At 31.0% G+C, this 17,601-nt stretch overlaps 3 protein-coding genes across 3 annotated transcripts; all 3 read right to left on the bottom strand.

The window, feature by feature from the left end:
- Nucleotides 1–224: 224 nt before the first annotated feature.
- Nucleotides 225–1,745, bottom strand: LOC135607594 (exopolygalacturonase-like). The gene is made up of 5 exons (XM_065099543.1): nucleotides 1,677–1,745; nucleotides 1,364–1,483; nucleotides 1,178–1,263; nucleotides 558–1,062; nucleotides 225–461 (listed from the first exon to the last, which is right to left on the bottom strand). The coding sequence occupies exons 1-5, from the start codon at nucleotides 1,743–1,745 to the stop codon at nucleotides 225–227; spliced, it is 1,017 nt and encodes a 338-aa protein (XP_064955615.1).
- Nucleotides 1,746–7,167: 5,422 nt separating this feature from the next.
- Nucleotides 7,168–8,688, bottom strand: LOC135607593 (exopolygalacturonase-like). Its single transcript, XM_065099542.1, has 5 exons — nucleotides 8,620–8,688; nucleotides 8,307–8,426; nucleotides 8,121–8,206; nucleotides 7,501–8,005; nucleotides 7,168–7,404 (listed from the first exon to the last, which is right to left on the bottom strand). Exons 1-5 carry the CDS (start codon nucleotides 8,686–8,688, stop codon nucleotides 7,168–7,170), a joined length of 1,017 nt encoding a protein of 338 aa, XP_064955614.1.
- Nucleotides 8,689–14,110: 5,422 nt separating this feature from the next.
- LOC135607592 (exopolygalacturonase-like) lies at nucleotides 14,111–17,174 on the bottom strand. Its single transcript, XM_065099541.1, has 5 exons — nucleotides 17,004–17,174; nucleotides 15,250–15,369; nucleotides 15,064–15,149; nucleotides 14,444–14,948; nucleotides 14,111–14,347 (listed from the first exon to the last, which is right to left on the bottom strand). The coding sequence occupies exons 1-5, from the start codon at nucleotides 17,172–17,174 to the stop codon at nucleotides 14,111–14,113; spliced, it is 1,119 nt and encodes a 372-aa protein (XP_064955613.1).
- Nucleotides 17,175–17,601: the final 427 nt, after the last annotated feature.

Genomic DNA, 17,601 nt, shown 5'->3' with positions numbered 1-17,601 from the left:
TAATGTCATAAAAATTTACTTTATATTTTTCAGAAAAATATGAAACTAACTTTAGATATCATTTTTCTATGCATTGGATGCCAATTTGCATGTACTCCAATTTCTTTATTTATTTTTTTCTAATATAAGGTATACACTCAAAGTAACAAAGAGGATGCATAAGAAGGGAAAGGAACTCTTGTGTGCAAAAGTTCAGTTCATCCCTTTTGCCTCAACCCAAGAATTTAGATGCAAGGGTCAGGTTTCACATTCCCATTGGAGCTGCCATAAACATTAACACAAATAGACGTTGCATTTTGGGCTTGCTTGTCTTTTCCGTTGTACTCCAAGCTAATGTCACTGAGCTCCACTCCCTCACATGGTGCGGCCACACTGCACACTAGTTTATAAGCTACTGGTGAGGCAAATGTCCCCGTGATATTTCTATACTTGATATCCGTGATCTTAACCAAAGAAGGATCCTACATAGAGAAAGGAATGATGCACAAATTTCAAGATTGAGTCCATTTAAGAACTCTAATGATATATTTAGTAGTAGTAGGAGCAATAAGGTATACCTTTCCGGGACAATTAGCATTTGGGCAATAGTTCTGATCTATGATGATAGGGTTATAGACATTGTTCATGATGATGTGTTCAAAGAGGAAATCAGTGGCCTTCAAACTAGATGAAGAAGATTGCCATGTCTTGATCCTCAATCCATTTGTTGTACCGGTAAGATTGCATTGCATCACTTTCAGCCCGATGACATCTTTCTCACCAGCATTTTTGCCGAGACTACCGACGCTGATGCCATGGCCAGGACCGCATAACACATTAAAGATGGTCAAATTGGTGCAGCCCGAGCCGATGGAGATGCAATCATCACCAGTGCCGATGACCGAGTTAGCAACCTGGATATTGGTCGAGTCGGCGATGTGGATGCCATCAGTGTTGGGGCTATCTCCCGGAGCACTGATCCTAATGGAATCAAATGTAATATTTCTTGATTTAAGGACATGAACGTGGAAGAACTTGCTGTCGATAAAATTGATGCTGCTGATGGTTGCGTTCGTGACGAAACTAAACACCAAGGTCTATACAGTAGTGTTGCAACAATTGTTAGTGCATTTCAAAGTGAGAACGAAGTAGTGTTAATTTCTGCATGGTTAGAACAAGGAAGACAAGGCTAGCATACCTTCGGTAGGGGTTTGCAATTGAGTATCTTTTTGCATTGGTTATAAGGCCATGCAGAAGCTCCTTGTCCATCGAATCTTCCACCTCCTGAGATAACTAGTCCATTAATGTACTGAAAATCGAGCCAATTTTCTTTGTAAGCTTCGAGATGGGTGGATGCTAGTAGCTGCCCTTTCACTTGCATCACCATTATGCCTTTGCAAGGCCCTCTGAAGATTGTTGGACCAAGCAGGTATGCACCCTCTGGGATCACTATCGTTGTTCTCCCTTCCACCGTGCATGCCGCACTCCATGCTGCTTCAAAAGCCTACCATGTCCATAATTGTTACAACAGTGAGTATGAAGTTGTCGTGATAACCAATACGAAATGTTTCTTATGTTTGTCCTCTATTCCACTCAATCTTGCTATAATTTAAGTTCATGAAGATGTTTAAATTCATGAGAAAGAAGACAAAAACTATTGTTTATAGTAATAACTTATAATAAACATGAAGAGCTACCTTTGTGTTATCAGTTTGGCCATCTCCTGTTGCTCCGTAATCTTTCACATTGTAAACACCGATAGCCATGTCTACCCTCACCCCGCTTAAGACGAGGGATAACAAGCCAATCACAATAATACTTAATTCTACACTCATTATCAAAAGTCTTCTCCGCGATCGATGTATACTCCAAATTAGCACTTTTGTTTGCGTATCAATAATCTGAATGAAGTAATCATTTATATTGAGGGCATGCAAAAGGCTTCTTCTCGTGTAATCAACTTGTAAATATATTTTAAGTAATTTTTGACCACTAAGTTAACGATTACTTACTATTTATATATATGCTTGCGGTTGAGAAAGATATGTATGATTACTAGTTTGCCATTTCACTACTCTATTCTTGGCCTATTTTCAACCAGAAACAACCTCTTCCTTTGTACGGTGTTGTCTCCATAATTTGTAAACTTTGTGAGCAATAACCTCTTTCTTCGTAAGGTACTATCTCCATAATTTGTAAACTTTGTGAGCAATATTGGTGTGATGAATATCCAAAATCTATAACTTTTATGCTATGTAGAAAGTGAAAAAGAATCATGTATAATGTCATTGTATTCAAAATATTTATGTATGTGAAATGAAAGGATGAATTAAAAGAAGAGCTAATAAGTTTTTGTATGATATACATGTAGAGATCGGAGGATGAAATGTGATCTAAATATGTTTAAAATATAAAAAAGGAGGTTTGAGTTAATAAGTTTATGGATTTGATTGGATTAAGATGAATAACAGTAATAGTTAGATATAGACGAACTATCCCATGAGTTTAAAATTTAAACCCTTTCGGACAAAGATAATGGTGGATTGAATTGATGTCCAATGTGATATGTTTTATATTATATCTTAGAAGCTCCAATTCTAGAGAACACAAGACTTGAAGAATTATTTATTATTGTATTAAATTTTATGAAATCATATAACTATTAAAACTAATATTATATTTTTTTAATATATTTGAACGAATACAAGGTTAAAATAACTACTAAAACAAATAATACTATAAACTTAAAATAATTTCATTTCTTAAAATAGCATTGATCCTGATGGAATCAAACGTAGTGTTTCTCGATTCAAAGTTATGAATGTGAAAAAACTTACTGTCAACAAAAGAAATGTTACTAATGGTTGCGTTCAAGGCGAAACTAAACACCAAGTTCTACATAGTAGTGTTGCAGTGAATTTTAGTGCAATTCAAAGTGAGAATGATGTGGTGTTAATTTCTACATGGTTATGGCTAGGAAGACATAGCTACCACACTTTGGGTAGGGGCCTATAATTGTATGTCTTTTCGCATTGGGTATAAGACCATAAAGAAGCTCCTTATCTATTGAAACTTCTGCCTCATGAGATAAATATTTCATTATTATTCTAGAAATCGAGCCTATTTTGATTGTTATACACGAGATGGATGGTTGCCAGTAGTTGTCCTTTCACTTGCATCACCATTATGCCCATGTAAAGCCCTTTGAAGAATGTTAGATCGAGCAGGTCTGCTCCCTCCAAGTTCACTATCGTTGTCATCCTTTCCACCGTGCATGCAGCACTCCTTATCGATTTGAAAGCCTACCATGTCCATAATTGTTATAATTATAAGTATAGAGTTATCACGATAACAAATAAAAAAAGTTTCTTATATTTTTCCTTTGTTCTGTTCAAATTTTTGCAATTTAAGTTCATGAAGATGTTTAAATTCAAAAGAAAGAAGACAATAACTATTGGTTATGGTAATAATCTATTCTAAATATGAAAAGTTACCTTTGTACTATCAGTTTGACTATCTCCTACTTATAAGTCAAATAATCATTCTAACATTAAAATCAATTATCCTTATAAAAATTTTAAATTAAATTATTATTATGCATCATGAAAGTATAACAATCTTAATATCAAATTTTTAAAATATGAATCAAGATTAATTAGAGAAGACTTTACCTCTTCTCGACTTTCCTCTCCTTAGGATCATCTCCTCCGGAAATCATCTTTTCAATTCTCTCATTGTTAGGCTCGATACGAAATAAGGAACGAGGAGCCCCTTTATAACAGTGAAAATGCGATCTCTTCCAAAGATAAATAATAATTTTATTTTATTTTAAATTTATTTATATTTTACTCTTCTGCACAAAGATAAAAATATAATATTCATTTCTTATGGTTCACACACAAAAATAGAATATGGACTATTTACATCCTAAAAATCATATCACTCATTAGGAAATAAATTAATTAATAATTTAATTTTGCTAAACAAATTCACTTATCCACATGATTAAGGAAATTAATTTTAATCATTTCCTTAACCATACCACACAAACAAGTAGGAAAATAATATATATTAAATAATATATTATTTCTAGTAATTAATTTATGGTAAGGGTGAAATTATCGATGATTACAATATGATTTATAATGTGAGGGTCAACATATATGTTACGATGTATGGTCTAGGAGTGAATGTGTATGCTAGGACATGTAGTATGAGAATACACATATATATTATAAAATATGATGCAAAAGTTCATAGATGTATTATGATTTCAACTGTAAGTACTATGATTATCATTGCATAATTGTATTTTGATTTACTTTAAAGTAAAAATTTTATGTCTTTATTAGGTAGTTGTCATACCATTTGTCATGACATGTTTTATGCATTTATAGATATATATGATGTGGAAGTGCATGTAGATGTCATGATGTATGATTAGGAGTTCATAAGTATACTATGATTTTTCATTGTACATACCATGACCTGCACACATGAATTATGATTTACTTTAAATAAGAGTTATATCTTCTTATTATGCATCTATCATGTTACGAGATGGTACGTTGCTAAAGAGGCCATACTTAAATAAATTTACAATGAAATATCTTTTGCAATCATAGATATGTGAGTATGAAATTGTATGTAGATATCGTGAAATGTTATTTCATAATTCATAAATATATTATGTTTCTATTACTTAAATTAGGATATATCCATGCACATATGTATTATGATTTATTTTGACTTAGAGCTTCACCTGTTTACTCTACAGCTATTATTTTATAGGGTTGCAAGTTGGTAAACAAGCCATAAAAATGTGACATTACCATGAAAAGTTTCATGCAAATGAATTAAGTTGTACGTAACATAATACAAGCTCACTTAAATAAAACACAAAAAAGCTTATATTTACTAAGTCATCACTTATTATAGATCCTATTTTATATAAAAGAATATTATTAACCCATCCATATGATATGCAAAGAGGTGAGTAGTTATGGGCCTTTGTCAAAATAGATATAGATAACAACCTCTGAACATATTTTTATGTACATATTTTTTTGGATCAAATATACATATGTGGTTTGAGATTATAGGTTTATAACATATGTACAACTATCAAGCATCACGGTCTATAGGTGAGGTCTTGCATTTAGTTTAGCAATAAAATATTTTTTTTTTCTGCTACCCTATGTTTGATAGTTGTAGTAAACTAAAAAATATCATCTTATCTCAATCATAAATGTATGATATATGTAGAATTTGAAGTAGTACGTTACATGAAATCCTATAACAAGGCTCAGGTGTGTTTCTAAGACTATATCAGACAACTTAAGTATACAATACTTTATCTTCTCAAATCCTCTAAGATTGGAGTCCTTTTACCAGGCATACCCCTAATGTAGTGTTTAGAAGATGCATTGACAACTTGGCACCAAATTTGCGACCTGCTTAGTTCTTAGACTTGGTTAATTTGTGACTCAAGATGTGTGTTATGATTAGAATATTATCATACTAAAAATTGAAACATATATCTCGATTAATTTGACTAATGCTAAGGCATGACGACTAATAATATAGATTTTTCAATGTATTTGAATGAATACAATATTAAAATAAAAACTAAAATCAAATAACATTGTAAAGTTAAAATAATTTCATTTGTTATATGAATCATTATTTATTTTTGGTTACAAACTTACATAAAATGTTTATATTTTTTAAATAATAAAATATTTTTTTAGTCTATTAAATAATTATGTATGATATATACATTTATAATTTGCACACAAATACATTGATTGAAAACATATACCATGCTACTTTATAAGCTGACATGACAAAAAATATCATTTATTTATTTTTTATTATAAATATTCGATAAAAGTTTGTAACTCTCAAACCTCTTTTTCATAGAACAATAAGATAGAATAAACCTATGTGAAAATTTAAAATTCTAATGATAATTAAACACATAACCAACTATCCTTCATATTTTCTATGATTTCTCTTTTTCTATTCTTTATCTTTTCCTACATTACCTTCGATGTAAGTCCATATTTTTTTTAATCTGTAATTAAATTGATTATCTAATATCATGTAACATTTATTAAATATGGAAAGCAAAAATTAATTGATCAAATATCTTAAATGCTTTGTCTAATCTACTTTTCCGAATAATTCATCTATATTTTTGTTTTTCTTTAATCCTTCAATCTCTTTATCATGACAACTTTTTTGTTCTTTTATGAATATTTTTTTGTTCCTTTAATGGTAATTTGAAAATTAGGTAACTATATCAGCATGATTAAATATCAAAATTAATCAATATCTAGTACAATATAGAATTCATTTAAGTAAAAGAACCCAAAATTTTCAAAAATATACCAAGTCAAGTGTTGTTTTAGATTTTATTTAATTTTTTTTATAAAAATGATTCTCCAATAAAATCTTCTCGATACTAAGTATTATTATGACTAACATCATAAATGTATGGTCATGTCTTTTCTTAGATCATTTTCTTGTTATCATATCTTCTAATTATTGTACCTGTATTATTAAAGTAAGTATTTTTTTAACTATCGTCGTATAGGTAAGTTATATTTATATCGATATTCGTGCTTAAGCAATTAAATTTTATATTCACCTTTTGATATTTTATATATTATCATGTGTCACATAATGTGCATAAAAGTTTATATTTATAGTATAAGTTAACGATATTATTTTTATCCTATTTTATGTGATTGAAGTTTTGTTTAAATTTTTATTATCATTTTATTTTTGTTAATTATGATATTTTAGATTTTTATTATATAAAATTTTAAATTATTTATATGTTTTAAAGTATTTTCATAAGTAACATATAGTCTGAATTGTTGGCACAACATTTCAACTAGTGACCGAGGGCATAGTCGAATAACAACTTGATAATATTGATACCTATACTTTATTATTATAATGTCATAAAAAATTACTTTATATTTTTCATAAAAATATGAAACTAACTTTAGACATCTTTTTTCTATGCATTGGATGCCAATTTGCATGTACTCTGATTTCTTTATTTATTTTTTTCTAATATAAGGTATACACTCAAAGTAACAAAGAGGATGCAGAAGAAGGGAAAGGAACTCTTGTGTGCAAAAGTTCAGTTCATCCCTTTTGCCACAACCCAAGAATTTAGATGCAAGGGTCAGGTTTCACATTCCCATTGGAGCTGCCATAAACATTAACACAAATAGACGTTGCATTTTGGGCTTGCTTGTCTTTTCCGTTGTACTCCAAGCTAATGTCACTGAGGTCCACTCCCTCACATGGTGCGGCCACACTGCACACTAGTTTATAAGCTACTGGTGAGGCAAATGTCCCCGTGATATTTCTATACTTGATATCCGTGATCTTAACCAAAGAAGGATCCTACATAGAGAAAGGAATGATGCACAAATGTCAAGATTGAGTCCATTTAAGAACTCTAATGATATATTTAGTAGTAGTAGGAGCAATAAGGTATACCTTTCCGGGACAATTAGCATTTGGGCAATAGTTCTGATCTATGATGATAGGGTTATAGACATTGTTCATGATGATGTGTTCAAAGAGGAAATCAGTGGCCTTCAAACTAGATGAAGAAGATTGCCATGTCTTGATCCTCAATCCATTTGTTGTACCGGTAAGATTGCATTGCATCACTTTCAGCCCGATGACATCTTTCTCACCAGCATTTTTGCCGAGACTACCGACGCTGATGCCATGGCCAGGACCGCATAACACATTAAAGATGGTCAAATTGGTGCAGCCCGAGCCGATGGAGATGCAATCATCACCAGTGCCGATGACCGAGTTAGCAACCTGGATATTGGTCGAGTCGGCGATGTGGATGCCATCAGTGTTGGGGCTATCTCCCGGAGCACTGATCCTAATGGAATCAAATGTAATATTTCTTGATTTAAGGACATGAACGTGGAAGAACTTGCTGTCGATAAAATTGATGCTGCTGATGGTTGCGTTCGTGACGAAACTAAACACCAAGGTCTATACAGTAGTGTTGCAACAATTGTTAGTGCATTTCAAAGTGAGAACGAAGTAGTGTTAATTTCTGCATGGTTAGAACAAGGAAGACAAGGCTAGCATACCTTCGGTAGGGGTTTGCAATTGAGTATCTTTTTGCATTGGTTATAAGGCCATGCAGAAGCTCCTTGTCCATCGAATCTTCCACCTCCTGAGATAACTAGTCCATTAATGTACTGAAAATCGAGCCAATTTTCTTTGTAAGCTTCGAGATGGGTGGATGCTAGTAGCTGCCCTTTCACTTGCATCACCATTATGCCTTTGCAAGGCCCTCTGAAGATTGTTGGACCAAGCAGGTATGCACCCTCTGGGATCACTATCGTTGTTCTCCCTTCCACCGTGCATGCCGCACTCCATGCTGCTTCAAAAGCCTACCATGTCCATAATTGTTACAACAGTGAGTATGAAGTTGTCGTGATAACCAATACAAAATGTTTCTTATGTTTGTCCTCTATTCCACTCAATCTTGCTATAATTTAAGTTCATGAAGATGTTTAAATTCATGAGAAAGAAGACAAAAACTATTGTTTATAGTAATAACTTATAATAAACATGAAGAGCTACCTTTGTGTTATCAGTTTGGCCATCTCCTGTTGCTCCGTAATCTTTCACATTGTAAACACCGATAGCCATGTCTACCCTCACCCCGCTTAAGACGAGGGATAACAAGCCAATCACAATAATACTTAATTCTACACTCATTATCAAAAGTCTTCTCCGCGATCGATGTATACTCCAAATTAGCACTTTTGTTTGCGTATCAATAATCTGAATGAAGTAATCATTTATATTGAGGGCATGCAAAAGGCTTCTTCTCGTGTAATCAACTTGTAAATATATTTTAAGTAATTTTTGACCACTAAGTTAACGATTACTTACTATTTATATATATGCTTGCGGTTGAGAAAGATATGTATGATTACTAGTTTGCCATTTCACTACTCTATTCTTGGCCTATTTTCAACCAGAAACAACCTCTTCCTTTGTACGGTGTTGTCTCCATAATTTGTAAACTTTGTGAGCAATAACCTCTTTCTTCGTAAGGTACTATCTCCATAATTTGTAAACTTTGTGAGCAATATTGGTGTGATGAATATCCAAAATCTATAACTTTTATGCTATGTAGAAAGTGAAAAAGAATCATGTATAATGTCATTGTATTCAAAATATTTATGTATGTGAAATGAAAGGATGAATTAAAAGAAGAGCTAATAAGTTTTTGTATGATATACATGTAGAGATCGGAGGATGAAATGTGATCTAAATATGTTTAAAATATAAAAAAGGAGGTTTGAGTTAATAAGTTTATGGATTTGATTGGATTAAGATGAATAACAGTAATAGTTAGATATAGACGAACTATCCCATGAGTTTAAAATTTAAACCCTTTCGGACAAAGATAATGGTGGATTGAATTGATGTCCAATGTGATATGTTTTATATTATATCTTAGAAGCTCCAATTCTAGAGAACACAAGACTTGAAGAATTATTTATTATTGTATTAAATTTTATGAAATCATATAACTATTAAAACTAATATTATATTTTTTTAATATATTTGAACGAATACAAGGTTAAAATAACTACTAAAACAAATAATACTATAAACTTAAAATAATTTCATTTCTTAAAATAGCATTGATCCTGATGGAATCAAACGTAGTGTTTCTCGATTCAAAGTTATGAATGTGAAAAAACTTACTGTCAACAAAAGAAATGTTACTAATGGTTGCGTTCAAGGCGAAACTAAACACCAAGTTCTACATAGTAGTGTTGCAGTGAATTTTAGTGCAATTCAAAGTGAGAATGATGTGGTGTTAATTTCTACATGGTTATGGCTAGGAAGACATAGCTACCACACTTTGGGTAGGGGCCTATAATTGTATGTCTTTTCGCATTGGGTATAAGACCATAAAGAAGCTCCTTATCTATTGAAACTTCTGCCTCATGAGATAAATATTTCATTATTATTCTAGAAATCGAGCCTATTTTGATTGTTATACACGAGATGGATGGTTGCCAGTAGTTGTCCTTTCACTTGCATCACCATTATGCCCATGTAAAGCCCTTTGAAGAATGTTAGATCGAGCAGGTCTGCTCCCTCCAAGTTCACTATCGTTGTCATCCTTTCCACCGTGCATGCAGCACTCCTTATCGATTTGAAAGCCTACCATGTCCATAATTGTTATAATTATAAGTATAGAGTTATCACGATAACAAATAAAAAAAGTTTCTTATATTTTTCCTTTGTTCTGTTCAAATTTTTGCAATTTAAGTTCATGAAGATGTTTAAATTCAAAAGAAAGAAGACAATAACTATTGGTTATGGTAATAATCTATTCTAAATATGAAAAGTTACCTTTGTACTATCAGTTTGACTATCTCCTACTTATAAGTCAAATAATCATTCTAACATTAAAATCAATTATCCTTATAAAAATTTTAAATTAAATTATTATTATGCATCATGAAAGTATAACAATCTTAATATCAAATTTTTAAAATATGAATCAAGATTAATTAGAGAAGACTTTACCTCTTCTCGACTTTCCTCTCCTTAGGATCATCTCCTCCGGAAATCATCTTTTCAATTCTCTCATTGTTAGGCTCGATACGAAATAAGGAACGAGGAGCCCCTTTATAACAGTGAAAATGCGATCTCTTCCAAAGATAAATAATAATTTTATTTTATTTTAAATTTATTTATATTTTACTCTTCTGCACAAAGATAAAAATATAATATTCATTTCTTATGGTTCACACACAAAAATAGAATATGGACTATTTACATCCTAAAAATCATATCACTCATTAGGAAATAAATTAATTAATAATTTAATTTTGCTAAACAAATTCACTTATCCACATGATTAAGGAAATTAATTTTAATCATTTCCTTAACCATACCACACAAACAAGTAGGAAAATAATATATATTAAATAATATATTATTTCTAGTAATTAATTTATGGTAAGGGTGAAATTATCGATGATTACAATATGATTTATAATGTGAGGGTCAACATATATGTTACGATGTATGGTCTAGGAGTGAATGTGTATGCTAGGACATGTAGTATGAGAATACACATATATATTATAAAATATGATGCAAAAGTTCATAGATGTATTATGATTTCAACTGTAAGTACTATGATTATCATTGCATAATTGTATTTTGATTTACTTTAAAGTAAAAATTTTATGTCTTTATTAGGTAGTTGTCATACCATTTGTCATGACATGTTTTATGCATTTATAGATATATATGATGTGGAAGTGCATGTAGATGTCATGATGTATGATTAGGAGTTCATAAGTATACTATGATTTTTCATTGTACATACCATGACCTGCACACATGAATTATGATTTACTTTAAATAAGAGTTATATCTTCTTATTATGCATCTATCATGTTACGAGATGGTACGTTGCTAAAGAGGCCATACTTAAATAAATTTACAATGAAATATCTTTTGCAATCATAGATATGTGAGTATGAAATTGTATGTAGATATCGTGAAATGTTATTTCATAATTCATAAATATATTATGTTTCTATTACTTAAATTAGGATATATCCATGCACATATGTATTATGATTTATTTTGACTTAGAGCTTCACCTGTTTACTCTACAGCTATTATTTTATAGGGTTGCAAGTTGGTAAACAAGCCATAAAAATGTGACATTACCATGAAAAGTTTCATGCAAATGAATTAAGTTGTACGTAACATAATACAAGCTCACTTAAATAAAACACAAAAAAGCTTATATTTACTAAGTCATCACTTATTATAGATCCTATTTTATATAAAAGAATATTATTAACCCATCCATATGATATGCAAAGAGGTGAGTAGTTATGGGCCTTTGTCAAAATAGATATAGATAACAACCTCTGAACATATTTTTATGTACATATTTTTTTGGATCAAATATACATATGTGGTTTGAGATTATAGGTTTATAACATATGTACAACTATCAAGCATCACGGTCTATAGGTGAGGTCTTGCATTTAGTTTAGCAATAAAATATTTTTTTTTTCTGCTACCCTATGTTTGATAGTTGTAGTAAACTAAAAAATATCATCTTATCTCAATCATAAATGTATGATATATGTAGAATTTGAAGTAGTACGTTACATGAAATCCTATAACAAGGCTCAGGTGTGTTTCTAAGACTATATCAGACAACTTAAGTATACAATACTTTATCTTCTCAAATCCTCTAAGATTGGAGTCCTTTTACCAGGCATACCCCTAATGTAGTGTTTAGAAGATGCATTGACAACTTGGCACCAAATTTGCGACCTGCTTAGTTCTTAGACTTGGTTAATTTGTGACTCAAGATGTGTGTTATGATTAGAATATTATCATACTAAAAATTGAAACATATATCTCGATTAATTTGACTAATGCTAAGGCATGACGACTAATAATATAGATTTTTCAATGTATTTGAATGAATACAATATTAAAATAAAAACTAAAATCAAATAACATTGTAAAGTTAAAATAATTTCATTTGTTATATGAATCATTATTTATTTTTGGTTACAAACTTACATAAAATGTTTATATTTTTTAAATAATAAAATATTTTTTTAGTCTATTAAATAATTATGTATGATATATACATTTATAATTTGCACACAAATACATTGATTGAAAACATATACCATGCTACTTTATAAGCTGACATGACAAAAAATATCATTTATTTATTTTTTATTATAAATATTCGATAAAAGTTTGTAACTCTCAAACCTCTTTTTCATAGAACAATAAGATAGAATAAACCTATGTGAAAATTTAAAATTCTAATGATAATTAAACACATAACCAACTATCCTTCATATTTTCTATGATTTCTCTTTTTCTATTCTTTATCTTTTCCTACATAACCTTCGATGTAAGTCCATATTTTTTTTAATCTGTAATTAAATTGATTATCTAATATCATGTAACATTTATTAAATATGGAAAGCAAAAATTAATTGATCAAATATCTTAAATGCTTTGTCTAATCTACTTTTCCGAATAATTCATCTATATTTTTGTTTTTCTTTAATCCTTCAATCTCTTTATCATGACAACTTTTTTGTTCTTTTATGAATATTTTTTTGTTCCTTTAATGGTAATTTGAAAATTAGGTAACTATATCAGCATGATTAAATATCAAAATTAATCAATATCTAGTACAATATAGAATTCATTTAAGTAAAAGAACCCAAAATTTTCAAAAATATACCAAGTCAAGTGTTGTTTTAGATTTTATTTAATTTTTTTTATAAAAATGATTCTCCAATAAAATCTTCTCGATACTAAGTATTATTATGACTAACATCATAAATGTATGGTCATGTCTTTTCTTAGATCATTTTCTTGTTATCATATCTTCTAATTATTGTACCTGTATTATTAAAGTAAGTATTTTTTTAACTATCGTCGTATAGGTAAGTTATATTTATATCGATATTCGTGCTTAAGCAATTAAATTTTATATTCACCTTTTGATATTTTATATATTATCATGTGTCACATAATGTGCATAAAAGTTTATATTTATAGTATAAGTTAACGATATTATTTTTATCCTATTTTATGTGATTGAAGTTTTGTTTAAATTTTTATTATCATTTTATTTTTGTTAATTATGATATTTTAGATTTTTATTATATAAAATTTTAAATTATTTATATGTTTTAAAGTATTTTCATAAGTAACATATAGTCTGAATTGTTGGCACAACATTTCAACTAGTGACCGAGGGCATAGTCGAATAACAACTTGATAATATTGATAACTATACTTTATTATTATAATGTCATAAAAAATTACTTTATATTTTTCATAAAAATATGAAACTAACTTTAGACATCTTTTTTCTATGCATTGGATGCCAATTTGCATGTACTCTGATTTCTTTATTTATTTTTTTCTAATATAAGGTATACACTCAAAGTAACAAAGAGGATGCATAAGAAGGGAAAGGAACTCTTGTGTGCAAAAGTTCAGTTCATCCCTTTTGCCACAACCCAAGAATTTAGATGCAAGGGTCAGGTTTCACATTCCCATTGGAGCTGCCATAAACATTAACACAAATAGACGTTGCATTTTGGGCTTGCTTGTCTTTTCCGTTGTACTCCAAGCTAATGTCACTGAGGTCCACTCCCTCACATGGTGCGGCCACACTGCACACTAGTTTATAAGCTACTGGTGAGGCAAATGTCCCCGTGATATTTCTATACTTGATATCCGTGATCTTAACCAAAGAAGGATCCTACATAGAGAAAGGAATGATGCACAAATGTCAAGATTGAGTCCATTTAAGAACTCTAATGATATATTTAGTAGTAGTAGGAGCAATAAGGTATACCTTTCCGGGACAATTAGCATTTGGGCAATAGTTCTGATCTATGATGATAGGGTTATAGACATTGTTCATGATGATGTGTTCAAAGAGGAAATCAGTGGCCTTCAAACTAGATGAAGAAGATTGCCATGTCTTGATCCTCAATCCATTTGTTGTACCGGTAAGATTGCATTGCATCACTTTCAGCCCGATGACATCTTTCTCACCAGCATTTTTGCCGAGACTACCGACGCTGATGCCATGGCCAGGACCGCATAACACATTAAAGATGGTCAAATTGGTGCAGCCCGAGCCGATGGAGATGCAATCATCACCAGTGCCGATGACCGAGTTAGCAACCTGGATATTGGTCGAGTCGGCGATGTGGATGCCATCAGTGTTGGGGCTATCTCCCGGAGCACTGATCCTAATGGAATCAAATGTAATATTTCTTGATTTAAGGACATGAACGTGGAAGAACTTGCTGTCGATAAAATTGATGCTGCTGATGGTTGCGTTCGTGACGAAACTAAACACCAAGGTCTATACAGTAGTGTTGCAACAATTGTTAGTGCATTTCAAAGTGAGAACGAAGTAGTGTTAATTTCTGCATGGTTAGAACAAGGAAGACAAGGCTAGCATACCTTCGGTAGGGGTTTGCAATTGAGTATCTTTTTGCATTGGTTATAAGGCCATGCAGAAGCTCCTTGTCCATCGAATCTTCCACCTCCTGAGATAACTAGTCCATTAATGTACTGAAAATCGAGCCAATTTTCTTTGTAAGCTTCGAGATGGGTGGATGCTAGTAGCTGCCCTTTCACTTGCATCACCATTATGCCTTTGCAAGGCCCTCTGAAGATTGTTGGACCAAGCAGGTATGCACCCTCTGGGATCACTATCGTTGTTCTCCCTTCCACCGTGCATGCCGCACTCCATGCTGCTTCAAAAGCCTACCATGTCCATAATTGTTACAACAGTGAGTATGAAGTTGTCGTGATAACCAATACAAAATGTTTCTTATGTTTGTCCTCTATTCCACTCAATCTTGCTATAATTTAAGTTCATGAAGATGTTTAAATTCATGAGAAAGAAGACAAAAACTATTGTTTATAGTAATAACTTATAATAAACATGAAGAGCTACCTTTGTGTTATCAGTTTGGCCATCTCCTGTTGCTCCGTAATCTTTCACATTGTAAACACCGATAGCTATGTCTACCCTCACCCCACTTAAGATGAGGGATAACAAGCCAATCACAATAATACTTAATTCTACACTCATTATCAAAAGTCTTCTCCGCGATCGATGTATACTCCAAATTAGCACTTTTGTTTGCGTATCAATAATCTGAATGAAGTAATCATTTATATTGAGGGCATGCAAAAGGCTTCTTCTCGTGTAATCAACTTGTAAATATATTTTAAGTAATTTTTGACCACTAAGTTAACGATTACTTACTATTTATATATATGCTTGCGGTTGAGAAAGATATGTATGATTACTAGTTTGCCATTTCACTACTCTATTCTTGGCCTATTTTCAACCAGAAACAACCTCTTCCTTTGTACGGTGTTGTCTCCATAATTTGTAAACTTTGTGAGCAATAACCTCTTTCTTCGTAAGGTACTATCTCCATAATTTGTAAACTTTGTGAGCAATATTGGTGTGATGAATATCCAAAATCTATAACTTTTATGCTATGTAGAAAGTGAAAAAGAATCATGTATAATGTCATTGTATTCAAAATATTTATGTATGTGAAATGAAAGGATGAATTAAAAGAAGAGCTAATAAGTTTTTGTATGATATACATGTAGAGATCGGAGGATGAAATGTGATCTAAATATGTTTAAAATATAAAAAAGGAGGTTTGAGTTAATAAGTTTATGGATTTGATTGGATTAAGATGAATAACAGTAATAGTTAGATATAGACGAACTATCCCATGAGTTTAAAATTTAAACCCTTTCGGACAAAGATAATGGTGGATTGAATTGATGTCCAATGTGATATGTTTTATATTATATCTTAGAAGCTCCAATTCTAGAGAACACAAGACTTGAAGAATTATTTATTATTGTATTAAATTTTATGAAATCATATAACTATTAAAACTAATATTATATTTTTTTAATATATTTGAACGAATACAAGGTTAAAATAACTACTAAAACAAATAATACTATAAACTTAAAATAATTTCATTTCTTAAAATAGCATTGATCCTGATGGAATCAAACGTAGTGTTTCTCGATTCAAAGTTATGAATGTGAAAAAACTTACTGTCAACAAAAGAAATGTTACTAATGGTTGCGTTCAAGGCGAAACTAAACACCAAGTTCTACATAGTAGTGTTGCAGTGAATTTTAGTGCAATTCAAAGTGAGAATGATGTGGTGTTAATTTCTACATGGTTATGGCTAGGAAGACATAGCTACCACACTTTGGGTAGGGGCCTATAATTGTATGTCTTTTCGCATTGGGTATAAGACCATAAAGAAGCTCCTTATCTATTGAAACTTCTGCCTCATGAGATAAATATTTCATTATTATTCTAGAAATCGAGCCTATTTTGATTGTTATACACGAGATGGATGGTTGCCAGTAGTTGTCCTTTCACTTGCATCACCATTATGCCCATGTAAAGCCCTTTGAAGAATGTTAGATCGAGCAGGTCTGCTCCCTCCAAGTTCACTATCGTTGTCATCCTTTCCACCGTGCATGCAGCACTCCTTATCGATTTGAAAGCCTACCATGTCCATAATTGTTATAATTATAAGTATAGAGTTATCACGATAACAAATAAAAAAAGTTTCTTATATTTTTCCTTTGTTCTGTTCAAATTTTTGCAATTTAAGTTCATGAAGATGTTTAAATTCAAAAGAAAGAAGACAATAACTATTGGTTATGGTAATAATCTATTCTAAATATGAAAAGTTACCTTTGTACTATCAGTTTGACTATCTCCTACTTATAAGTCAAATAATCATTCTAACATTAAAATCAATTATCCTTATAAAAATTTTAAATTAAATTATTATTATGCATCATGAAAGTATAACAATCTTAATATCAAATTTTTAAAATATGAATCAAGATTAATTAGAGAAGACTTTACCTCTTCTCGACTTTCCTCTCCTTAGGATCATCTCCTCCGGAAATCATCTTTTCAATTCTCTCATT

The sequence above is a fragment of the Musa acuminata genome, chromosome BXJ2-3 (genome assembly GCF_036884655.1).
Source record: "Musa acuminata AAA Group cultivar baxijiao chromosome BXJ2-3, Cavendish_Baxijiao_AAA, whole genome shotgun sequence".
NCBI lineage: Eukaryota > Viridiplantae > Streptophyta > Magnoliopsida > Zingiberales > Musaceae > Musa > Musa acuminata.
Note: the sequence above shows the minus strand (reverse complement) of the source record. Positions and strands in the feature narration are given on the sequence as shown.